A 26549-nucleotide genomic window follows, 5' to 3' on the forward strand; every position below is an offset into this window, starting at 1 on the left:
ACTCCTGGCAGTGCTAGGAGACCTATGGGATGCCGGGAATTGAACTCAGGTCAGCCAGTGCAAAGCAAACGCCCTATCCACTGTACTATTGCTCCAGCCCCATTATGTCCATTTTTTGGAACAATCAGAAACTACTATTAAATGTTGACTAATCAGTCACTGACAACTGTTACTTGGTCACTGTTATCATAGCGCTTGCTCAACCTTGGAACCTATATAAACTGCTTTCTCTTGGAGCTCGGGGTCGCTATCAAGAGACCACTTTGTTGGTGAGATAGTTGATCCCAGTTAACTGGCATAAAACTCCTTTGCAGTTGCATTAGTGTCTCTGACTGTGTCGTTCACACTGTGACCCGAAAACTCAGGCACAACAATAACAGATCTTGGGGCTATTTCTTGTCTATACCCCAACATGGGCTTGACACTGAGACAAAATGAACTGTGGCAATAGTAGAACAACACTGTGAATGTGCTGATGGCACTGAATTTGATGCTGACAATTGAATCCAGTGGTATATTTTGTGTTATCTGGAGTTGATCAGAGCTATCGAGCCCGCAATACTATCTCGTTGACTGGTTCCCACTTGAATCTAAATTCCCAGAGCAGCTCTTGTGAAAACACAGATTAACTCCCTGACATTGTAAATCTAGGATGCCAAGTTATGCAAGTCACCTCGAGAGGGCAAATGCACAATATCAACTCTCACCATCAAGGAATTGCCAGAATAAGTCGGAGGCCCTGTTGCTGCCTCAGTTCCTGCCTTCACCAGACAACACTGCCTTCTCAGTGGGATAAATAAAACTACTCCTTGCTGTCGGTTTACATCAGTGCTTCTTCAAATGTGCTCCAGAAAACACAGAGAATTTTCTAGAGTGAGAATTTTCTAGAGTGCTTCTTACCAACAGTCTGGAGCAATAGCACAGTGGGTAGGGCGTTTGTCTTGCACGCAGCTGACCCAGGTTCAATTTCTCGGTCCCTCTCGGGGAGCCCAGCAAGCTACTGAGAGTATCCCGCCCACACGGCCGAGCCTGGCAAGCTCCCCGGGGCATATTCAATATGCCAAAAACAGTAACAATAAGTCTCACAATGAAGACATTACTGGTGCCCGCTCATGCAAATCCATGAAGATCAAATACAGTGAGGTGGGCAACTTGGCCAGATAAGTCACTCAGAAAGGGAAGACACATGTCCCCCTGCCCTGGGGACGAGGCGACAGGGTTTAGATTATCTATCATGGAATCTGGACTCTTGGTGACTTTGTTCTTTCTGAAGTCAGAGGAATAGGAGCATTTATGCTCGAGTCACCAAGATGCCAGATGCCAGGACTCTGGGTCTTGGGAGGCTTGTGGGGAAAGGATTGGCATAGCCAGACCCCTCCTAGCTCCGAGGAGCCTGGGTTTCTAAGACTCTAAACATTAGACTTTTATGTTATTTTTAGTGAACCTGTAAACAGCCTCATAAAAAAAACTGCAGTGCAGGTTTTAAATAATAAATGCAAACAAAAATGTTCGCAACTAAATCTGGTATATGCATGTAACAAACTATTTGTCCTTAAAAGGGCAGGAATGTCTGACCCATGCTACAGCAGGGACGGACGCAGGGACACAAGGAAATGAAATAAGCCAGTCATGAAAGACAAATACTTCCTGATCCCACTTACAAGAGGTATTTAGAGCCAGTCCACGGAGACAGAAAGCAAACTGTGGTTGCCAAGGTCGGAGGGGTTCGTGAGGGAGGGGGGACTTCTTATTGAATGGGTGCACCACTTTAGTTTTGAAAAATGAAGACTTAGAGCGATGGTGGGAGGTGATGGATGGTAGCCCAGCAATGCGGATGGGTCTAAATCTATTGCAGTGAGTGCTCAAGGGAGTGATGCTAGCCCATTTCACATTGTGCAGATTTTACCACAATTTTCTTAAAGCCTGGGGTGGGGGTGAGGCAGAAATATCTTCAACTATTTGGGAGAGCCAAGGATATCAGTTAAAAACGGTCTGGAGCGATAGCACAGCAGGTAAGGCGTTTGCTTTGCACACGGCCGATCCGATCCCAGCATCCCATATGGTCCCCTGAGCAACACCAGGAGTGATTCCTGAGTGCAAAGCCAGGAGTAACCCCTGAGCATTGCTGGGTGTGACCCAAAAAGAAAATACACACACACACACACACACACACACACACACATATATATATACATATATATGTGCAGCCCAGCACTCCCAGGAGTGGTTCTGCCAGCTCCCAAGGATCCCTGGGGATGACCCTTATTTAAAAAATAGCTATTTGGTGCATTTAGGAGATAGATGGCTCAAGGGTTAGGGACCCGTGCCTTGCACAGGGAGAAGGGGCTGTAAGATTGCCCAAAGCCAGAAGATTCCCCAAGCATCATCAGGTGTAGCCCTACAGACCCCAAAGCACTGCTCCAGAGGTCCAGCTAATCCCGGGACCCCAGGGCCCAACCGCACTGTGTCCTCCAGCCCTTGCATTCACCTGAGCAACTGTTGGTTCAGAATCAAATAAAAATAGTACTAAGAGGTAAGGTACCAGGGGCTGGAGTGATAGTACAGCAGGTAGGGCGTTTGCCTTGCACGCGGCCAACCTGGATTCGATTTCCAGCATCCCATATGGTCCCCTGAGCACCGCCAGGAGTGACTCCTGAGTGCTGAGCTGGGAGTGACCCCTGTGCATCACCGGGTGTGACCCAAAAAGAAAAAAAAAAGGTACCACTCAAAAATTGAAGCACAACCAATGTGTGATTTTCAGTTCTCTTTTGTTTTTGTTTTGGGACCACACCCAGCAGTGCTCAGGGGTTCTCCTAGCTCTGCACTGAGGAATCACTCCCGGTGGTGCTCCAGGGACTGTATGGGATGCCGGGAATTGAACACAGGTCATCTGCATGCAAGGCAAGCGCTCTAACCACTGTGCTTGGGCACCACAATGTATAACTTTTAAAACAAGTCATTTCTCAGGGGACATTTGAAAGTTTATTTTTACTGCAGAGTGCATCTCTTTTTCACCTATAACCTATAATTTACCTGCACATAACCACCCTGTAAAACACCATTCCGGACAGAGATGCTCCAACTAAAATAATCATCTTCATCTTGGTTTTCTGGAAACTTAAGGGAGAATTAATGGAAAGGGGCCCAGAGAGGGGAGAGGGAGTGTGATTTTTCTCAAGAGAAGAAATATAACTAATCCCCAAAGCAATGAATATCTGTACATTTTCAATGCAGGCCTTACTTAAGTTCAGTTCTTAGTGAATTTTATTGATTTTAAGAGAACTTAAAAAAATAATCACCCGGGCCAGAGCAATAGTACAGCATGTAGGGCATTTGCCTTGCACGTGGCTGACCAGGTTTGATCCCCGGCATCCCATATGGTCCCTAACCACTGCCAGGAGTGATTCCTGAATGCAGAGCCAGGAGTAACCCCTGAGCATCACCGGGTGTGACACAGAATACAAAAAATAAAAATAAAAAATAATAATCACCAAGAGATGCTTCATAATTTAATTAGCATTGTAAAATATACATAAGGTCAAAAGAGAAAAACAGAAAATCTCTAACTACATACTTAACTATATCCTCCCACCACATACAACACAATCAAGGATAAGAAATAGGAATAAAAATCTAGAAATTTGGAGCTGGAGCAGTAGCACAGTGGGTAGGGCGTTTGCCTTGCACGCAGCCAACATGGCCAACACAGGTTCGATTCCCAGCATCCCATATGGTCCCCCGAGCACCGCCAGGAGTGATTCCTGAGTGCATCAGCCAGGAGTAACCCCTGAGCATCACCGGGTGTGACCCAAAAAGAAAAAAAATACCTAGAAATTTAACTATTAAAAAATAATTTTTCATCATTTAAAGCTCTCCAAAGCAATTTAAGTACTCCAGAAAGGTTAGCAGCATAATTTTATTAAAAATTCTATAAATAACCAAAAATGCCAAGTACCCCAACATATGTGCTGCACTTATAAGGTCTTTATCTGACGTAGCACAAAGAATTAATTTCAAAATGCTAATCTGAGACCAGATAACAGGAGAGCAGGTGCTCACAAACCCAACTTGATCCCAGGCACCACATATCCCCTGAGCACCTCCAAAGCTCACTCCTGAGCACAGAGGCAGGAGTAATCCCTGAGCATCACCAGATGTTCCAAGTCCCCACCCCAACTCCCAACCACTACCACATACACACACACACACACACACACACACACACACACACACACACACACCACACACACAAAAAAAAACTTAGTCTGCTGCTGAGTAATACGGGCACATGCCTGACATGTACCCCAGTTCAGTCCCAAGCATCACTGAATACAGACTTGGGAGTCATTCCAAATCCCTCCACCATACCACTTGGGTGGCCTGAGTAATCCCCCCACACCACAGGGCCTGAACAGCACCGCATCCTCAGGGCCTACCTCGATGCTGCTGAACTTCCAAGAAACACTTGGGAGTCCCCTCCAAAATGCTAGCCTGTTACCCATGTCCTCACTATAAACCTAAACTCTGTCACTGTCACTATCCTCCCATTGTTCATCGATTTGCTCGAGCGGGCCTAGTAACGTCTCCATTGGAGACTTTGTTGTTACTGTGTTTGGCATATCGAATAGGTCACGGGGAGCTTGCCAGGCTCTGCCGAGCGGGGGAGATACTCTCGGTAGCTTGCCAGGCTCTCCGAGAGGGGTACCTAAACTCTAATAAGTTCTATATTTTATTTATTTATTTAGCATTTTGGGTCACACCCAATGATGCTCAGGGGTTACTCCTGGATCTTCAATCAGGAAATACTTCTGGCAGTGCTCAGGGGACCAAATGGGATGCCGGGGATCGAACCCAGGTCAGCCACATGCAAGGCAAAAATATCCTACCTGCTTTACTATCACTCCAATTTCAAGTTCTATATTTTAATATAGAATATAGAATTATATATAACATAGAATCATATGTAAGCTCCCTTAATAGCTTGTTCTTCAGTAGTCATAATATGAGCATTCCTAATTTTTCAGAGATAACTAGCTACCTGAAACCCTACATTAAACCGGGGTGCCTAAAATTAAAAAAAAAAAAAATTCAATCTCCTGGAAGAAAATATTTCCCCTCCATAACATTTAAACATAAAAGTAAAAGAAAAATATATTCACTATTGACAGACTATTAAATAACGAATATGCTCTCCCTAGTCATTATTTACTACCAAAGAAAAAAATGAGTTCAACAACAAAAAGTCGTGGAGTTCTTGAATGTAGTTCATTAAGTAAAAGACGCAGGTTGGAGCTTTTCTTTGATTTTGCTGACCCCTGGTGGCTCTTGATCAACATTGTTTTCTTTAGTCTAATATAACAGAACTTATTTTTCTTAGTTTTGTGCCTAATGTTACATCATTTTGGGTGAGTCCTTTAACAGTGTACACATTATGAAATAATTATTATGTTGTACATTTCAAATATCTTGAAATTTTGTTTATCATTTATACCTCAATAACTCTTGGGAGTGGGGAACTTATACTATCATGAAGTATTTGATGAACAGGCCTTGATTTAAAAGGTCTTGATTGGGGCTGGAGAGATAGCACAGCGGGTAGGGCGTTTGCCTTGCATGCGGCTGACCTGGGTTCGATTCCCAGCATCCCATATGGTCCCCTGAGCACTGCCAGGATTAACTCCTGAGTGTAGAGCCAGGTGTGACGCAAAAATAAAATAAAAATAAAAAACATTCTTTAAAAAAAAATAAAAGGTCTTGATTTAAAACTTTGATTTAAAAGGTGAAAGATGCCATATAGAATGTGGAAAGGAGGAGTTTTATTAAGTTCAAGAAAAATAAATATTACACAACATTAAAGTTTTAATTTAATAATAATCCTTTCTGATCCTTGCAGACAGCCAACCCCAGTTCAATTCCTCTGAGCACACTCTGACCATATGGGATGCTGGGAATTGAACCTGGGTCGGCCGCGTGCAAGGCAAACGCCCTACCTGCTGTGCTATCACTCCAGCCCCTCAGGAGTGATTCTTGAGCAAAGAGTCAGTAGCAATCCCTGAATATTGCCAATGTGGCCCCAAAATAAACAAATAATAATCATTTCTATATATGTATAAATACAAGTACTGTGATAAGCAAGACAAAAGAGTAGCAAAAGACCTTTCAAAAACTAATTTGCTAGGCACCACCACGGGAGAGTGAAAAAATTAGGAACAGAAGAGCATTATGGGAATATCTACAGGGGTTAGGTCACTTTAGAAGATGTCTGGAGGATAAAAACAAGCATCAAGAATTAACAGTACACAAATATCCAGGCCAAGAGACAGTACAGAAGTTTTAGCCGACCCCAATTCAGCCTCTGCTATTACATATGGTCCCCTGAGCACTCCTGAGCAAGGAGCTAGCTAGGAACACAACCATGAACTTTCTGGGTGTGACAAAACTCCTGCATCCCCTACCTCAGAAAAAAATGTAAACACATTCCAGGAAGAAGGAACACTGGGGCATCTAGGCTAAGTCAGGCTGTTGAATTGAAGAAACCTTTAAAGTTTCTTTAAAAAGGGCACCTGCAGGGCTGAAGAGGTGAGAAGGACCAAATCTAGCTCATGTTTCAATTTTTTTAAGCACTTGACTTTTCTTAGAGCTGTCTTTTTGTTGTTGTTGTTGTTTATTTCTTTGGAGAGCACGATTACAAATAAAGTTCACAAACCACCACAGGAGAAATCCTCTACGTCTTCCCACCTTCCTTTCTGCCTTCAGGATTCCCTCGTTCTCTCTTCTCGGGCATTTGACCTGTTTATTCCTCAATGACCAAAGCAAGGTGTGTATTTTGAACTGTTGGGCTGCACCGGTATTGCTCTGGAACTACTCCTGGCTCTGTGCTCAGGGGACCACATGCAGTGCTGGGGATCAAAACCCCTATGGGTTATCCACATTCTAGGCAAGCACCTTAACCTCTGTGAAAGTACAGGGGTCCCCACAAAGAATTTTGTCCAAAATGTCAGCAGTGAGGACCCCTGTTTTCATAAAGTTGTTTTAAAAACTCTTATTTGTGAATTGACTTACATTTTATGCTTTCCAAAGAAAACCGAGTAAATACTAAATCTTCCGTATAACACACTGAGAAACAGAGGAGAAACTAAGGCGGAGAGATAAAGGGCCTTTCCCTCACCCTCTAAGAGCTCAAAACTATGAGTTGATATCAAATAAATGAGTAAAGAGATAGGGAGAAAAAAATATTAGGAGTCAACAGATTAATGTGACTATTTAAAGAACTGGTCTTGGGGCATAGCAGGTAGGATCTTTGCCTTCAACAAGGCCAACCCGGGTTCAATCCCCAGCATCCCATGTGGTTCCCTGAGCCCAGGAGTGATTCCTCAGTGTAGAACCAGGAGTCAGCCCTGAGCACAGTTGATTGAGACCTAGCACTCCCCCTCCCAAATAAAAAGACACTGGTCTTTTTAAAACAAAAATAAAATAGGGGAGTCACATGTCCTTCTCTCCCAGAAGGGAGCATAACATGATACTCGCCATAACCATGCCGCCAGACCCCATGCCAGGCTATTTCATTCTGGGTTCCCCAGAGGGGGGCAGGTGAGAGTCCTCCACACCCCGAGACCCAGTTCCAGCAGCCGAAAACCTACAGAACTCAATTGCAGACATGCTCACGGTGGCTCTCCACACTCTCAAGCCATGCCACACCCACAAGTGAACCCATTCCTGGACCATGCAGACAAATTTGCGGCCATGCAACACCTTATACCACACATCACCCATACTCCAAGAGTACTGCACCACATTTGATGGGGTTCAAAGTAGGAAGCAACCAACCTTAGAGGGAAATATTTTTTTTACAAATATATATATAAAAGCATTCAAGACCCAACCTTTAACAACATGTTAGTGATCTCTATAGAAGGGTTCAATGATCCCTGAGTGAAATACAACAATATTCACATTCTTTCCTATAAGGAAACTTTTTCATTGCATTTTCAGCAGTTTTTCATACCAAACAATACACAAATATATTTATTTCGGTTCTGCTTTGGGGTTCGGAATGGAAACATCTGAAATATGGTGGTGGGAAGGTGGAATGGTGATGGGATTGGTGTTTGAATATTAAACGTAATCAAATATTGTGAACTATTTTATAAAATAAAAAAATTTTTTAAATAAAGTAGGATAATTCACTTTCTTATCAATAACTACGGTAGCTATTCTGATACATAAAATTGCAATGTAGTTAAATATTCCTTATTTAACTTTAAAATATTTATTATTTACAATAAATAAAAACATTTTAATCATTTTATACTAAAAGCCAAAAATGTTTTAACTTTTAGCATTATATCACAGAAAAAGGCAAAAAATAAATAAATTCTAATGTTTTAAAGGTTAGTCCAATAAGCAAGGTCAATTAAAAATAAACCACAAAGATGTTCAGATTAATGTTTCTATTTGCTGAATAAACCTTGGAGATATTTTCCCACATGACTTATTTAAATCGCTGTAATATTCTCAAACATATATAATTATACTTACGTTCACTTGAACTTGAATGGACCAGTCACCAAGTATTGGATGGGAAGATAATTGAAGAGTTTTGGAAACGACTCCAAGATCATTTCGTACTGACAACCACTGTTGAATCAAGTTTGACTTTGGATCCTATAATGAAAACCAGGCACATTAACTAAATATGTCACCCATTTGTAGATGTATCCTATTTGCCCTATATACAGGCAACATCAAAAATATGACACAAAGACGCTTGTGGGAAAATATTAACTTTATACTTCAAAAGTAGTCAAATATTCCCTTGAGGGCACTTTCATTCTGCTTCACCTTTTTATGTCTTGGTATCATATTTTCCTTCTACATGAAGATGCTAAAACATGAGCAGCACCAAAAATAAGTTGTGTCTTTGATAATTTGATCTTATTTTGGTCAGTAAAATCCCACTGTGAAGAAAACAGGTTCTATGCATCAAGGGTACAGCAGTTGTCAAGAACCTAACTTACCATTACAACTTATACATGCTATCATGACTGTTTCTCCTCCAGTGTAGAATTGCCTCACATTTTACTGAGAAACGGGATTCCTAGAGAAGTAAGCACTTCACACTAAGCAGTTGGCGTGGCCAATATGACACAGCACTAACACATGAGAGAACTGAGGATTCCAAATTGTGTCTTTTAATTCTGCAAAGGTGTAGAGAGAGATGTCTAGCCAAGCAGGTAACTGAAAAAAACATATCCATCTTCCTGTAGACTCCCAGAAAAAAATCCCTTATTCAGTATCTCCCGCATGGCAGAGCCTGGCAAGCTACTCATGGCATATTCAATATGCCAAAAACATTAACAATAATGGGTCTCATTCCCTGACCCTGAAAGAGCCCCCAATACGGCAGCATTGGGAAAGATGAGTAAGGAAAGGCTGCTAAAATCTCAGGGCTGGGATGAATGGAAATGTTACTGGTACCCGCTCGAGTAAATCGATGAACAATGGGATGACAGTGATACAGTGATACAGTGATTCAATATCTATCTTTTTGGTTCTGTCTCTTTAATCTCTTGTCTCCTTTCTGTCCTTAAATCCAGTCACCATGTGCTATTGTATAACTATTGCAATATTCTCCTTCCTCCAGTCTTGACTCTCCAAGATCTCTTCTCATGGCCAACAATATTATCCATTTAAAACACAGACTTAAGACAAAGGCTACATACATGCTTAATGCAGTTCCTGGAAAGTAACAAACAGTGAATACACATAAGCTGCAATTACTTTTGGTAGATCTCAAGTCAACAATAGTTTTTGCTGACCTACAGAATAAATTTTACATTGCTGTGCATAGTTTGCAAGGCTTAATAATCTGACCCTGTCTACACTGCTGTGATTATCTTCTTCCAAACCTAAGGATGTATTTGCATCAAAAGCCCATGCATCCAGAACGAGGTCCTTCTATGTCTGACTAGTAAAATAAGCTCAGTTTCTTGCTTTTCTGTTTCTTCACCCAACACGTGGAAATGGTCACTTCCTTGAGAGTCCTGAATAGGTCCTGGAGTTTATTTTTCATGGTAACATATTACAATTGGAAGCACTCATCTGAGAGGTTTGGCTGAGTTTTGTTTGTTACCAAGTAACCTGTGAACTCCTGAGAACAGGGAGCAAGTACATTCCTGACAGATTCTCCACGCTTGGACTAGAGGCAGCAGGTTGTCCCAGCCACCGAATTTAGAAGAAACCTCTTTCCCTAAGCAGGAGACAATGTAAACACCTGGCGAAAGTACAATGCCAAAAACTGAGTGGGGAATGATCTCATGAGCCAGAAAGTAACTGAGAAAACCAAAGACCTAAGCAAGATGTGAAGAAGCTGGTCAACTGTCCTTGGTAATCCCTGGGGCAGGCATTATAACTGGGAGTTGGTGTTCATAGGCCTGACAGAGTATGGTGCTTTCAAAATCCGAGGATCCAGGCCAGAGTGACAGCACAGCAGGTAGGGCGTTTGCCTTGCACACAACTGACCCAGGTTCAATCCCCAGCATCCCATATGGTCCCCCGAGCACCACCAGAAGTAATTCCTGAATGCTCAGTAATCCCTGAGCATCGCCTGGTGTGACCCAAAGAGAAAAAAAAAAAATGAAGGAATAAAGGACAATCATTACCAAATACATGCTGTCTATTGACTAAGAGAATGCAAATAAAAACAATCAAATGCATTTTTTTCGGTTAGATTATCAAAAATTAAAGATAACTATTGAGGGGCCGGTGAGACAGTGCAGTGGGTAAGGTGTTCCCTTGCATGAAACCAACCTACATTCAATCCCCAGCAACCCTGAGCACTGCCAGGATTGATCCAGAGTCCAAAACAACGACAGGTGTTACCCCACACCCCTCCGAAAAAAAAACTAAAGAAATAAAAATGACAATTGGTTCCATAAATAAAGGCGGTATGCATGAAGTATTTGATCCACTCGATGTTGGAGGCACTTACTTACATCCACTATGTTGGGTCAGACCCACCAGAGGAACCAAAACTCACTGGTCCACAAAGAGGGTAAGTTTTTCTTTTTTTATGGTTGAAAGGCCAGTGAAGCCCCTTCCCTCCCCAATAATGCCAGTTACTGGGAGAGAAAAAAATGAACACTATCCAATGATCCACCGAAATTAAAAAAAACCACTGAATATGTTATAATGTCCGATATTTTAGCCACAATCTTCAGCCACTTTGGGCTGGGTAGGATGAGGGCTGAGAAGAGGCGCCTGGACACGTTCCGGTGCAATTCTGCATATTCGCCTGCAGGTGGCGCTGCTCCCGCCACTACAACTTTGTCCAAACCTGAGGTTCTTGTGAACACCAATTTCTTTTTTTTTTTCTGGGAATTTTTGCCAAGAAACCTATACTACTGTGAAAGACGTAGAAGAAAAGAGATCACAGTCTGTGACTCCTGACGTCACTGGAGACGTATGGCAGAGTGGGTAGTCACATCACTGCTCAGCCCAGCCTCCTGCAGCGACACATTCCTTACAACGCTGCCCAGAGGCAGACTCTGGGTTGTGACCACCCCTCACTCACCACTGCAGTCACTGGAGGCTGCAGGAAATTTCATGCAAATTCCTCTCCTGCTCAAAAGGACCCTGAGTTGACCAGGAGAGCAGTCTCCCTGAGGACCAGAGGCAGCAAGGGTGTCTAAGTCATGATCACGATCACGACCATCCTGTTGTTCGGCGATTGCCTCAAGCAGGCACCAGTCTCCTTCGTCCGAGCCCTAAGGTAAAGGCCCTCCCGTTGATCGTCGATTTGCTCGAGCGGGCCCAGTAACGTCTCCATTGGAGACTTTTGTTGTTACTGTGTCTGGCATATCGAATACTCTCGGTAGCTTGCCGGGCTCTCCGAGAGGGGCGGAGGAATCGAATTTTTTTTTAAAGTGCCATATTCAAGGCTCTTTCAGGGTTAGGGGAATGAGACCCATCATTGTTACTGGTATTTGGCATATTGGATATGCCACGGGGAGTTTGCCAGACTCTGCTGTGTGGGCAGGGTACTTTCGGAAGCCTGCCAGTTTGTCCAAAGTAAGAATGAGATGATAAGATGTCGCGCGGCTGCAAATGCAGCCGCACACTTCCGGGAGCAGGGTTTTATAGTCTCTGGGTCTTGACCGTTGATGGGATTACACGGTGCCAGGGGGCCAGTTGGTGGGTGTGACCCCCGCCTACTGGAATTTGGAGGATCTGGGTGGAGGATGCTCTGGGTATCTAAGTACCTCAGAGAAAGTCAAATGTGTCTAGTTAAGCCCATAATTTGGGAGAAGAGGTAAAAAAAAAAACTATAAATATGAAGTTTCTAAGGCAGATTCTAAAGCAGAAAGAGAGTCTAGATTATTAGAACAGGCGGTGAAACCCAGTGCTGACTCTCTGTGCTGGATTTAAGAGGACAGACCTGATGTACACAGCCACATGCCGGCAGACACTTGTTTCAAAAGCCTCCATTCCATTCCATTTCTGGCAGACAGCAAAGTCCTCAGAATACTGGTTAGACGGCATAAATGGAGACCATAAAACCCTACTCACAGAGTTACTTGAATTTAGAAATGCTATTAACTATGTCAACCTGCCTCAAAGGGCAGAGTCAGATCATCAGAGAGCCGCAAACTCTGAAATGATTCTAGTTCAACTCAAGAAATGTGCATTGCGCATGTGCCAGTCAGTATGACACTTTCTACAAACACATCATGACTTTACATTGTGTGTGTATTTATGTATATATACACACACACATACAGATACATATACATGCACGTGTATATGTGTGTGTGTGTGTGTGTGTATTACATGCTTGCTTGATTTTTTAAAATGTGTAACAACTAGGATCCGGAGTTATAAAGCATTGGGTAGGGCTTTTGCCGTACACACGGCCGACCCAGGTTCAATACCCAGCATCCCATATGGTACATGATCACAGCCAGGAGAAATTTCTGAGCACAGAGCCAGAAGTAACTCCTGAGCATTGCCAAGTGTGGCCCAAAATTCAAATTATTAATTAATTTAAATGTATAACAACAAAGAAGCAGAAATAGAAAAGTATGGAATGAAAAAGCCCAGATTTACTATATTATTCATCAGAACATTTGCTATATTATTTATCAGAACATTTCAAAGAATGAAATATCCTGAGATTGAAAAGGGTCCCCAACATCCATTCTCAAATGAAGAGAGTCCTATTCAAATTGGGAAGAGTTGGTCACCCATTTCCAGGTAAAGGTCAAATGTTTAGAATTCTCCTTAGTTTAAACAGAAAATCAGGTTCAGCTGTCACTGTCACTGTCACTGTCCTCCCGGTGTTCATCGATTTGCTTGAGTGAGCCCAGGAACGTCTCCATTGTGACCCTTGTTACTGTGTTTGGCATATCGAGTACATCACGGGTAGCTTGCCAAGCTTTTGCCGTGCTGGCGAGATACTCTCGGTTAGCTTGCCAGGCTCTCCGAGAGGGGCGGAGAAATCGAACCTGGGTCGGCCAGGTCGACTGCATGCAAGGCAAACACCTTACCCACTGTGCTATCGCTCCAACCTCAAGTATTTTTATTTGTAATGAGGGTCATAGCCAGACATGCTTGGAACCCTGCCGTGGCTTAGGGATCACTAGAGAGCCACTAGGACCGCAGCTGACTGTGCTGAGGGGCCTATGTGGTACTGCATTTGAACTCAGCATGTTCAAACCACGTGCTCGACCCCTTGCACTATCTCCAACAGGGTTCTCCCAGGGAAGCACTTGGTCAGGTATCTTTGTTCTCCTAGGTCTATGGAATGTTCCATAATCATAACTGCTAATGTTCAGCGAGCAAGTACCAGGTGACAAAAGCAGTTTGAAAAGCTTTGCTTGGATTATTTCACTTAATCAATAAGGAAACTGAAGTTCAGAGAAGGTAACTGATTTTTCTCAAGCTCACTACCAAATCACATTACAGTTCCCCTCGGAATTCGCCACGGAACTCTCCCTTCACTCAGGGTGAAATTCAAAGTCCTATGGTAGGCCCATAGTCCCATAGTAGGCCAATAAATAACTCCTAATATTCGTATCTGACCTCATCTTCTAATATTTTTCCTGTCATTTCCTTGACTCTGGGCACTGCAAGATTGTTGCTCCCACAATGCACTTAATAAGCTCCCACCTCAGGATGTCTGCACATGCTATTACCTCTATATGGGCTCTTTCAAAGAAAACTGACCACACAAACTAACTCCTTTCCCTCTTCCTCCCTCTTCCCCTGTCCTTTCTCTTTTTCCTCTCTTTCCGTACTCCACCATCTTTTTCCCTTACACAAATACCACACCATTCCCTTTACCTATCCCCGAGTGTTTAGTGTTTATTACGCTGTTCTGCTCACTGTCTTAGTGTAGGGCCGGGAACCCAAAAATTCAATAAACGTTTGATAAATGAATTCATCAATAAAGTCAGGACTGGAACCCAGCATGGAGTGAAATCTTTACTGTTGGATATCAACCCTACGTGCTTCAGGCTTCAGTGAATCACCCCCTTTCTTCCTCCCAGAGAAGTTTAACATGCCCTTGCTCATTTTCATAACTTAGTTAAAGTTTATCTTTAACCTTTCCCTTGTATTTTTACCTCTCATTATCACAGTTCCCCAAGTCAGTCTTGATTGCTTGTAAGCCAAAACTTTCTGGGAATTCTGAACCTGTAGTTGTACTGCTTTGTATTTGAAGAGCTGTATCTTGGTACCTGCTTTTCTATCTCCCCTATAACCTTTTTATATTTTACCATAGAGCAATGTTCTCTGGTTAAACACAGAAATATCATCTATGCTATGCTCCTATATTTGGGAGTAGATTTTTTTTTAATTTTTTATTAGTGAGACACCATGAGGTACAGTTGTAGACTTACACATTTTTGTGCTTGGGTTTCAATTATACAATGATCAAATACCCATCCCTCCACCAGTGCCCATTTCCCACCACCACAGATCCCAGCATCCCTCCACCCCTCATCCCCCCATCCCACCATCCCACCCTGCCTCTGTGGCAGGGCATTCCCCTCTGTTCTCTCTCTCCTATTGGGTGTTGTGATTTGCAAAAGAGGCATTGAGTGGCAATCATGTTTGGTCTATAGTCTACTTTCAGCATGCTTCTCCCATCCTGAGAAGATCCTATATTTGGAAGTTGATTGACTCTGAAATATATCTACTCCTGGGCATAATTACCTGGTCATAATTACTTGACTCAGTCTCCAGTTGCTGTAGTTCCTAACACCCCAAAAGGGAGTCCAGCCGTGAGACTAGGATGGACCCGGGGCGAGTGGCAAAGCTACCCAGCACCGAAATGGGACATTCTAGAAAGCATAAATGCATGGTCTTAATGCAAACTGTTACAACTTAAGAGACAGGACCCCCATGGGGAAGGACAAGCTGAACTGGCCTGCGGGCTGACTCTGGGATTTACAGTAAGAGCCTTGCTGGCTCTCAGAGCCCAGAGAACTAAGTGTTGGGATCTGTCTCTTTACTGTGTTTAGCCAAACAACTGCAAGTATTGATAACTTATACCACTAGAGGGAAAGATAAAACGCAATGTAGATGTCCCCTGGAGATAGAGTATCTTCTTGTGTTGATCTCCCCAAGAGAATTTCCTCTGCCAAATGTTTATTTATGTAAATGACCAGTCACACCTGGCCTTTCCTCAACCCCCTTCAGATGTTCTATAAGTTTGCTAGCAACTCTGCATTAAAGGGGCCATTTTCACCATCAGACTGTGGTCCCCAGCCTCCCCGTCTCCCCGTCTGTGTCTCTGCTGGGGAGCCCTGGGGAAATGGGGAGGTGGGGAGGGGGCTCAAGGCCACAAACGCACAGGAACAGGCGTTTTGCAGCAGCAGTCCCCCCCCCCCATTACTTTATGAACTCACACTTTACCTACTAATCTATCAGCTCCTTTTCTTCAGAGAGAATTCCATAGTAGGGGGGCTAGAGCAATAGCACAGCGGGTAGGGCATTTGCCATGCACATGGCCAACCCAGGTTCGATTCCCAGCATCCTAGATGGTCTCCTGAGCACCACCAGGGGTAATTCCTGAGTGCAGAACCAGGAGTAAGCCCTGTGCATAGCCAGGTATAACCCAAAAAGAAAAAAAAAGAGAGAGAGAGAGAGAGAGAGAGAGAGAGAGAGAGAGAGAGAGAATTCCATAGTGGGAGGAAAAGCTTATCTATTATCTCTAACAGAACATCCTGACCCCATGCCCTGAGCACCGCCAGGGGTAATTCCTGAGTGTAGAACCAGGAGTAACCCCTGTGCATCGCTGGGTATGAACTAAAAATCAAAAAAAAGAGAGAGAGAGAGAGAGAGAGAGAGAGAGAGAGAGAGAATTCCATAGTGGGAGAAAAAGCTATCACAGAACGTCCTGACCCCATGCCAGGCTGTCTTCACCAGGGCAATTCGGAGGGGGGGTGGGTTGAGCTTTCCTCCCCACCTCAGCAGAACCCTGGCAGCTGAAAACCTCCAGAACCCAGCCACAGTCATGCTCAAGGTTGTTCTCCACACACTCAGACGAGCCTCAACTATGAGAGAACTTGCAGAAAAACCCATGTATGTGGGACCCATGTCTGAGATCTCCAAGCTTGCTCAGGCGCAGGGCTGGGTCTCCTCCCCCCAGCTCCCCAGTTTCCAGTAGCTTGGCAGTCACACCCACAAACTGCCTCCCCAGTGCCACATAATCTCACCAATGGCCAAGTTCCTGGACTATGAAATAATGCTCCCAGAGGAGAGCGACACAGAACATCCTGGAGCACATGGCCAACCCACCTCTTAGACTCTAGCCTGCTCATGTACCAAAATAGCACACATTTGTTTGGGTTTAACATACATACTTGTAATAATCTCTGACACAAGCGCTTCAATGGCTCCAGGATGAAATACAACAAGCTTCACACACTTTCCTCTTAAGGTAGTGGGAAGGTGCACGGTCGTGGGATTAATGTATGAATATTATCTGTAATGAACGACTGTGAACAACTTCATACAAGTAAAGTTAAAAAAGAAGAAGAAAAGAAAAGCTTGTCTGTGGTGAAATCCAAGATATTCCATTATCAGTAACATGAGCAGAACTTCCCAGAGAGTTTCAGTAAGATACCATGAATTTCTTGCTTCACACCTATATGGCACTTACCTTGATCAGAATGTTTAAAGGAGTTTTGTAAGGCTTAAAATCTGGGAAGAGGGTGAGAACACGAAACTTCACTTCTTGCTTTGGCTTGTACAGGGGCTTGTCCGTTTGAATGAAGACAGAGATTCTCTTGGTCTCGAATGTTAAGCGTGTGAAATTCGAGAACAAAATCTCATCCTGGACATATCCAGTGACGTGAAGCTCATAGATCTCATTTTTACTATTTAGAGGTATCTGGGGGTAAAAGGAAAAAAAAAGAAAAAGAAAAGAAAGCAAAAATCAGACACATCAAGGTCACATTATTTTACCTCCCCCCCCCAAAAAAAACACTAATTATATGTTAGCATAGAAAGTTTAAATAAATAGTAGAATCAAAAGTAATTGCAATGCTCAAAAAATGTGCACTTCCTAGGCAGCAAGGTTAAACAATTTGTTTTCCCTCATTCATATCCTGCTGTTTGCCCTCCAATTACAGTGCAGTGTCCCTGGAATGCAGACCCACATCCCACCACGCTCTCAGCTCAGTGCCCTGGTCCTTGCCAATTCCCAGCCAAAATCCTTGCTCACTCTCTATTCTGGTGGTCTGAGCATCTGATATTCTTCCAGATGCTTTTTCGTGCCTGGCCAGGACTGCAATGGCCAACGGGTGACCGACCTGTGCACACACTCATTTTCTCATTCATTTCTCTCCATCTCTGTTGTGTGCAGTATCTCTTCCTGCCTTTTGTTCATTTCCTGTCACAGTCCCGGTAAGAACGATGGCACTGGAACAGCAAGGTGGCGGCTGCCTCAGAGCTTTTGGGAAAGCCAGGTATGAGCCGGTCCTGACAGGGCAACTGAAACCTCATGGGAAGGGGGGGGGGCGTGTCCTTCAAGCCCTACCGAGGTCACGAGTTGCCCCCCACGAGCGGCTCTCCAGCACGGCCATGGCTCCAGAGCCACAGAAACCAATCTCATAATTATCTGACTCTCAACAGAAATACTTCCAGGCTTAATAAGTAAAATATAAGAACCAAAATCATTTGGTTCTTGTAACCAGCTGTAGAAAACAAATTATTTCACAATGTCTTTTCGGCAGGTTTGATTTTGGGGTGTAAACTCTAAATACTAATGGTGCATCTTTTGTCGAAACAATGAATCTAATCAAAGTAGATAGAGTGTTAACTAGAATTCATCTGCCTCACAGGCGTTGGGAGGGGTAGGAGGGGGGCTATGTTGGGGTTCTTGGTGGTGAAAAATAAGTTCTGGTGAAGGGAAATGTGTTTGATCATTGCATGACCGAGACTTGAACCTGAAAGCTTAGTAACTTTTCCCACAGTGATTCAATAAAGGCCCTCCCGTTGATCGTCGATTTGCTCGAGCGGGCCCAGTAACGTCTCCATTGGAGACTTTGTTGTTACTGTGTCTGGCATATCGAATACTCTCGGTAGCTTGCCGGGCTCTCCGAGAGGGGCGGAGGAATCGAACTCGGGTCGGCCATGTTGGCCGCTTGTAAGGCGAACGCCCTACCCGCTGTGCTATCGCTCCAGCTCAATAAATAAATTTAAAAAAAAAAAAAAAGAACAATGGCACTGCTTCTTCTGTGATGGGTAACGGTTAAATTGCAGTGTTGCTCTACTTCCCCTGTCCTCCTTTGAAGTAAAAAACGCCTTATCTCGATGTATTGTTAGAGTGACGGGAAAGTTAGAAACACAAGTAACTAAGCACAGGTAACCAGGGAGGCAGTCAGTGGCCGGTGCTCTGGCTTGTTCTGAGAGCCGGGCAGGGATGAATCGGTCATAAATCTTAAAGCTGACCAGAACAGAACAGAAAGACCCAAACCTTCTTGTATGGTAGGCAGGAAGGGGTGTGAGGCCACCAAAACAATTAGTATATTAATAAATGTCTCTATGGGGCCTAATAGAGGCCAGCGGGTAGGACAGCACAGTGGGTAGGGCATTTGCCTGGCACGCGGCCGACCCAGGTTCGATTCCTCCGTCCATCCCTCTTGGAGAGCTCCGGCAAGCTACCAAGAGTATCCCGCCCACACGGCAGAGCCTGGCAAGTTCCCCGTGGAGTATTCAATATGCCAAACACAGTAACAACAAGTCTCACAATGGAGACGTTACTGGTGCCCGCTCAAGCAAATCGATGGGTAACGGGAGGACAGCGCGACAGTGCCATGGGACCTAAAACAAAATGAACCCACTCCGAAGATTCTCAGGAACACTGGCCCTCACCCCAAGTACAACGTTGTGGCCCTCCTGCCTCAATGTACCTCAGTGTATTGCGGTGAAGGAACCAATTCCTTCCTGTGGCCTTCCTCACTTTGTTCCGCCACTGCTGTCAGAAAAACTCCCATGAAGGGGGCTCTGTACCCCCTATATGGGGCCAAAATTTCAGGCAGTTGCCTAGCTGCGATCCACATTGATGTTAAATAATGACCTCCCCTGGCTTTCTCACCTAAAGATGTTTCCAGTGTGACTGATTAAGCAAACACAACCTCACAACCCTGTTAGTCACGAAAATCCCGCCTCTCATGCCTTACTTAACTCAGCAAAGCCGCGCTCAGCACTTTCCACGCACTGTGGCCTTCCACCCACAACAATCCTTCAGATGGGGGCGCCTCTGACATCCTTTTATCAACAAAGAAACCCAGTGTCTGGGCAGTTGTTCCAGGTCACCAGCTGAGATGCAAAACCAAGACGAGCTTCCTGGGTGGCTGGAACATAACATTCGGCCCCAAGTTCTCTCGCGTCGTTCTTTTGCAAGGTAGCGCTTAATCCCACAAAGTAACTTGCTTCTCAAGGGAAGAGGGAGGCTGGGTCCCAAAGCAGAGCTTCTGCCTGAGTCTCCTGTGCTTGGGTCCCTGGTTCTAGGAAACAGTCGCCTTGGAATGAGGTTCCTTGTAATACAAAGTGACAGCATGGGAGACCAACACCCAAGGATGGTAGAGATAAGGACCAGGAGGATTGTTCCACGGCTTGGAAGGTCACCTCAAGTGCTGGAGGAAAAGGCAGTTCAAAGAGAGAAGGGATCACCAAGTAAAGGATGCTTGAAGGCTCGCTCGGGATGGGAGATGTGTGCTGAAAGTAGACTATAGACCAAACATGATGGCCACTTAATGCCTATATTGGAAACCACAACACCCAAAAGGAGAGAGAGTAAAAGAGAATACACCTGCCACAGATGTTGGGGGGGGGGCGGGGGGGGGATGGAGGGGGTAGTGGGAGGGATACTGGGAACATTGGTGGTGGAGAATGGGCACTGGTAGAGGGATGGGTACTCGATCATTGTATGACTGAAACATAAGCATGAAAGTTTCTAAGTCTGTAACTGTACCTCACGGTGATTTGATAAAAAAAATTTAAAAAATTAAAATTAGGAGCTGGAGTAATAGTACAATGGGTAGAGCGTTTGCCTTGTATGCAGTCAACCCGGATTCGATTCCCAGCATCCCATATGGTCCCCTGAGCACTGCCAGGAGCAAATGCTGAGTGCAGAGCCAGGAGTAATCCCTGTGCATCGCCGGGTGTGACCCAAAAAGCAAAGAAATAAATAAAAATAAATTAAAAATAAATATTTTTTTAAATCACAATCACAACCATCCTGTTATTCATCGATTGCCTCGAGCAGGCCCCAGTAATGTCTCCTTCGTCCTAACCCTGAGACTTTTAAAAAAAAAGTGCCATAGTCAGTTAGGAGAGTGAGACCCTTCATTGTTACTGGTATTTGGCATATTGGGTACGCCACAGGGAGTTTGCCAGACTCTGCCGTGTGGGCAGGTTACATTCGCATGGGTGGTTCAGTGGTAGAATTTTTTTTTAAAAAAAATCACAATACCACACTGCCTTACCTCCTTCCTGGCCTTTTGTGGATGACATTGAAACTGCTGGATGCAAAAAGAAAAAAAAAAAAAGAATGAGGTACCCTGAGAGAACTGTGGAGAGGCCTTGAGGGAGACTGGAGTCTCAGATCAACCTGCAAGTCCTGCTCCAGAGGTCTCTGAGAAGAAACCACCTCTCAGCAAATCCCTAGCCAGCCAGCTGGAAAGGTCTCAGATGACTGCAGTGTCAGCTGATGGACACCTTGATGCAGCCTCCTGAGAACCCAAAATCAGCACTGCTCAACTCTGTGGTTCCCAAACCCCTGCCCCAGAGAAACGGTGGGAGGCAGCAGATATCTGTTGTTTTACACTAAAGTCTTGAGATAAGTTACACAAGATAACTAGCACGACTGCCTTGGGGTTGATTTCCATACTAATGAGCTTGAGGTTCTGAAATTACATCCTGACTTTCAATAAATCAGTTTTATCTACAGAATCCTGGGGGGAACGGAAAGGGGGGGGGGGGGGAAATGTCTGTAACAGCAGGCAACATAATGCCAGCAATATATGAATAAAAATGAGGCTCAATATGAATAAGGATGAAAAGGAAGTGAAGCAAACCCACACAAAATGATCGGTAGGAAGTATAGAGGGAGAAAAAAACACTGATGTCTGCAATTTACTTGAAAATGCAAAAATGAGATGAATTCAAGAATGACTAGAGAGATGGGGACATGAACGGAGATTGATAGAGGAAGTGATCTAGAATGTTATGGGTGGCGATTCTGAGTGTACCTATGGGAGTTTATGTTAGAAATGTCAAGTGTATTGTATATTTGAAATTTTCATAATCCAAAATGTTAGGGGGAAAGATCAATAACCAAACCCACAATGGCCTCTAGTACCCATTTTTGCTTTTCTCAAATAAATCAGTGTTGGGGCTGGAGCAATAGCACAGCGGGTAGTGCATTTGCCTTGCACGCGGCTGACCTGGGTTCGATTCCCAGTGTCCCATATGGTCCCCTGAGCACCGCCAGGGGTGATCCCTGAGTGCAGAGCCTGGAGTAACCCCTGGGCATCGCTGGGTGTGACCCAAAAAGCAAAATAAATTAATACATAAAAAATCAGTGTTAGAGTGTACCTTCCAGCTCACGGTCTCTATGTGCAACACAAACAAAATATGTGTACCTTCATGGGGCCAAGAGTCTAGAGAAAGAATTTATGTTCTACTTTATTCTCTCCTTAGTACTATAAATAGGAAAACACGCACTGTTAGGAACCAGTCATCTGCGTATATCTGAGTAAGATTAATAAGCACAATATTGGATGTGTTACTCTCAATTATGGGGTATAATTTGATCATTTTAGATCAAAAATCTAGATATAACTAGATTTATCTAGATATATGCAATATATATCTAGAATACATCATATCTGTCTATATTTATCTAGATATATGCAATGTACAATCTAGAATACATCGTAGATTGCAAACACATCAAATAAATGCAGAGGCCTGAACTAAAGAGGCTTATTAACCAGAAGAAAGTCTACATGTTAGAGAATTAGAATGAAGATCGACTTGTGCAAACATTTACTCTACCTTTTACTTTGCCTCTTGAAAGTAGCAGACACTACCAGGGGGGCGATGGCACTAACTCTCTGACTCTGCAGATTCCTTATATGCACACTTCAACTCTCCCCTGAGAGAAACCCTGCCCCTCAAAAAGAAAACTTAGGATCCAAAAATGATTTGGGATCCTCACAGTCTCAGTGCTAATCTCAGGGCGGAGCTGACAATATACACTTAGTATCTGAGTTGACCAGGGTCCATCTATGACCAGGGTCACCCCTACGCACCTCAGCTTGTCACCATTCACTACGGGTGACACCAGTCTGAGCTGTCTGGAGAAAACATTGAGGATGTGAAATAATCACTCTGAGGGGCCAAAGTAGAGAGGGCACTTCCAGGTCGCTGACCTGGGTTTGATCCCAAGTACCACACATGGTTCCCAAAGCCAGTCAGGAGTGATTCCTGAGCTCAGAGTCAATAGTAAGCCTGAGAACCAGCGGGTGTGATCAAAAAGCCAAACAACAAAAGCAAACAAAGCAATCATTCTCAAAGTTTCCTCTCTTAGTCAGGACTGAAATAAGTTGCAAGAAATGGGTTTCTCACAGTAAAGAGGAGACCGGACAATAATAAAGGCTCCTGAGTACATGCTCAGTGATCGCCTTCAGCCCTCTCGAGGCCACGGTTATTCTGTATTGTTTCTGAGTGCTCCGAATTGGTTCCCTGATATGAAGACTTAATAACTGATTCATACACACACACACACACACACACACACACACACACACACACACTCCTACAAGTTGAGCTGAGGCAACAGTACAGAACACAAAGCATTCCCACCGCTGGATAATAGGCAACAGGCAAGAGCCTAGGAATGTACAATTTCCTGGGGCTTTGACCAACAAAACATGAAATTGCCTCTGAGTTGGGTTGATTTTCAATTACGCTAATTCTGCATTGGGTATGCGTAAATGCAGGCTGCCTGTGTACATGACGGCTCTCTGTACAACGTACATAAGGAAGACACGCGCAGACACGTCGGTCCTTCCTGTCTATTGAATGACAAATGAATTTCTCATTCTAGTCTGGGCTTTCTGGAGCCATTTCTCTTTCTCTGAAAAACACAACTGATCAAAGAAACTGAGGCAGCATGGTACCAGTTCACTCTTTAACAACTGCAGTTACTAATGGTAATAGGGGTCTCAAATAATTTCCCCCCCAAAAAAAAATAACAAATGTAAGATAAAATTTTCTATTAAAAACAAATCCGCCCGCCCGCTCCTCTCTGGAAAGAAAGATGGCGGCCGCACGGGAGCCTTGTGGAAAGCGGGTTTGAGCCGGGCTCAGGGGAGCGGCGGGGACCTCATGGGAAGGGGGGCTTTGTGGGCCGTCCCCCACGCCCCACCGAGGTCGCCAGCTGCCCCCCACGAGCGGCTCTCCGGCACGGCCACGGCCCCGGAGGCACAAGGACTTAGCACAGAGAACCAGCCGCTTGGAGCAGAAAAGCAAATGGACTTGTGTTGATCCACGCCACCAAGCCTGCCCGGAGGGGGAAGGGCGTTGACCGGCCCGCCCGCTCCTCTCTGGAAAGAAAGATGGCGGCCGCACGGGAGCCTTGTGGAAAGCGGGTTTGAGCAGGGCTCGGGGGAGCGGCGGGGACCTCATGGGAAGGGGGGCATTGTGGGCCGTCCCCCACGCCCCACCGAGGTCGCCAGCTGCCCCCCACGAGCGGCTCTCCGGCACGGCCACGACTCCAGGGCACAGAAACCAATCTCTTAACTAGCTAACTTTTGATAGAAATTCTTCCAGGGTCAATAAGTAAAATAGCAGAAATTCAAAACTGCGCGGCCGCGATAGACATCATTTTATTCTTAAACCAAGTTGTAGAAAGCAAATCATTTCACAACGCTGTTTCAGCATGTCTGATTCGGGGGGGGGGGGTCGTAAACTCTAAACAATAATTGTGCATCTTCTATCGAAATAATCTATCTAGTCAATGTAGATAGAGTATTAACTAGAACTCATCTGCCTCACAAAAAGAATTGGGAGGGGTGGGAGGTGGGGGTCTATTGGGGTTCGGGGTTAAAAATGAGTATTGGTAAAGGGAAATGTGTTTGGTATCTACATGACTGAGACCTAAACCCGAAAGTTCTGTAACTTTTCCCACAGTGATTCAATAAATAAATAAATTATAAAAAAAAAAATAAAAAAAAAAAATTAAAAAAAAAATTGTGTTTTTCAGTGGAACACCTGAAAAACAGTCTATAAAAAAAAAAAAAAAAATCCATGATACTTAATCCTTAAAAACCATTTAGGTGAGGCCAAAGCAATATAATACTGCAGGTAGGTCATTTGCCTTGCACAGTGCCAACTCCAATTCCATCCCTGGCACCCATTTTTGGTTCCCTAGCACCGCCAGGAGTAATTCCTGAGTGCATAGCCGGGAGAAACACCTGAGCATCACCAGGGGTGGCCCAAAAATTTAAAAAAAAAAAAAAAACATTTAGGAGCCAGAGACAGTACAGGGTTCAGGGGCACGTCTTGAAAGGAACTGACCCGATTCAATTCCTGGCACCATATGGTCCCTGAGTACTGTTGGGTACAGCCCTGCAAGCTTTAAGCACCTCCCAGGTGACTAAGTAGCAGGGTCTGGGCAGCACTGCCCCTCAGTCTCCCACACAGAAAGGAGGCCGGTTCGCTGAGAGTCTCAGGAAGCGGTGCCTATGCCTTCAGAGCTCCTTGGGAGACACAGAAATTAATTAATTAATCAATTAATTAAAATATCTCAATGGGGTGAGTGAGTGTCTCCTTGGAAGCTACCATGAGTACCAGGTATGCGCCAAAAGCAAAGAAAAAAAAATAATTTCTAACTTAAAAAAAAGACACTCCCTCACATAAGTTACATTTATTTACAGAAAACTAAGATTGTTATGACACATTTTATACAAAAAAAAAAAAACTTTCCAGTAAACATGAATTATGCTTTTAACTTCTAGGATTGTACAGTGGGTAAAGCATTTGCCGTGCATGCGGCTTTCTAGGGTTCAATCCCTAGCACCCCATATGGTCCCGTGAGTCTGGCCAGGAGATCCCTGAGCACAGAGCCAGGAGTAAGGCCTGAGGAGAGCCAGGTGTGGCCCAAAGAACAAAAAAAAAAAAAACAATTTTTTTTAATCGCCTTCTGTTAGGATAGAGAAAGGACCAACATGACAATAGCACTGTCCTCCCATTGTTCATCAATTTGCTCGAGCAGGCCCAATAACGTCTCCATTGTGAGACTTGCTGTTACTGTGTCTGGCATATCGAATACATCACAGGGAGCTTGCCAGGCTTTGCCGTGCGGGCGGGATACTCTTGGTAGCTTGCAAATGCGAGACTTTCTTTCATATTGTTTTTAACGGCCACTGAGTCATTTACTCTCTTTCTTTGTCTTTGGGCTACACTTGGCAGTGCTCTGGAGCTACCTCCAGGTCTGTATTGGGCACGGAGAGGGGTGTCATTCCTTGTGGTGCTTGAGTCCTTATGCGGTGCCAGGGATAGAACCAAGTTCAAGTGCATATGCAGAGCAAGTGCCATAACCCTGCATTATCTTTCCAGCGCAGTACCTTTTGTTTTTGCTAAGCATTATCAAAATTCCCCAGATATGTTATGGCTATCTTTAAATCTTGTTTTACTAAAAAAGGGATATATTTGTAAGTACAGTCTCTAGCAAAGTTTTCACCAAATCATTGCTACTGCTGTACACAGTAGAAAAGGCGAAATATTAGGTAGATAGAGAGATGTGGTGGGATTGGATTTCATACAGTTAAGACTTGAAATAATAGTTGTCAAATTTTCAGCTAATGTTACTTTTAATGAGCACATGTTAATATTACACTTGCATTATCAGAATTAACACAAGTTAAGACTTTAAGTCTTTCTGTATACACTTCCTCCTTGCAACTGCAGAGTTCTTTAAGGAAACCGTTACTGGGCTTTGAGGTACGTGCTTGAACTGAAATCCTACATCC

At 44.2% G+C, this 26549-nt stretch overlaps 1 protein-coding gene across 1 annotated transcript in view; it reads right to left on the reverse strand.

The window, feature by feature from the left end:
* The window catches only part of CD109 (CD109 molecule), a 177358-nt gene that overhangs the window by 115558 nt on the left and 35251 nt on the right, over nt 1-26549 (reverse strand). The window contains exons 4-5 of the mRNA XM_056109953.1: nt 17165-17395; nt 8539-8664 (exon numbers count right to left, since the gene is read on the reverse strand). Of these exons, the coding sequence (XP_055965928.1) occupies nt 8539-8664; nt 17165-17395 (357 nt within the window). The remainder of the gene's footprint in view (nt 1-8538; nt 8665-17164; nt 17396-26549) is intronic.

Source organism: Sorex fumeus, unplaced genomic scaffold (genome assembly GCF_029834395.1).
Source record: "Sorex fumeus unplaced genomic scaffold, SorFum_2.1 ptg000008l, whole genome shotgun sequence".
NCBI classification, from domain to species: Eukaryota; Metazoa; Chordata; class Mammalia; order Eulipotyphla; family Soricidae; genus Sorex; species Sorex fumeus.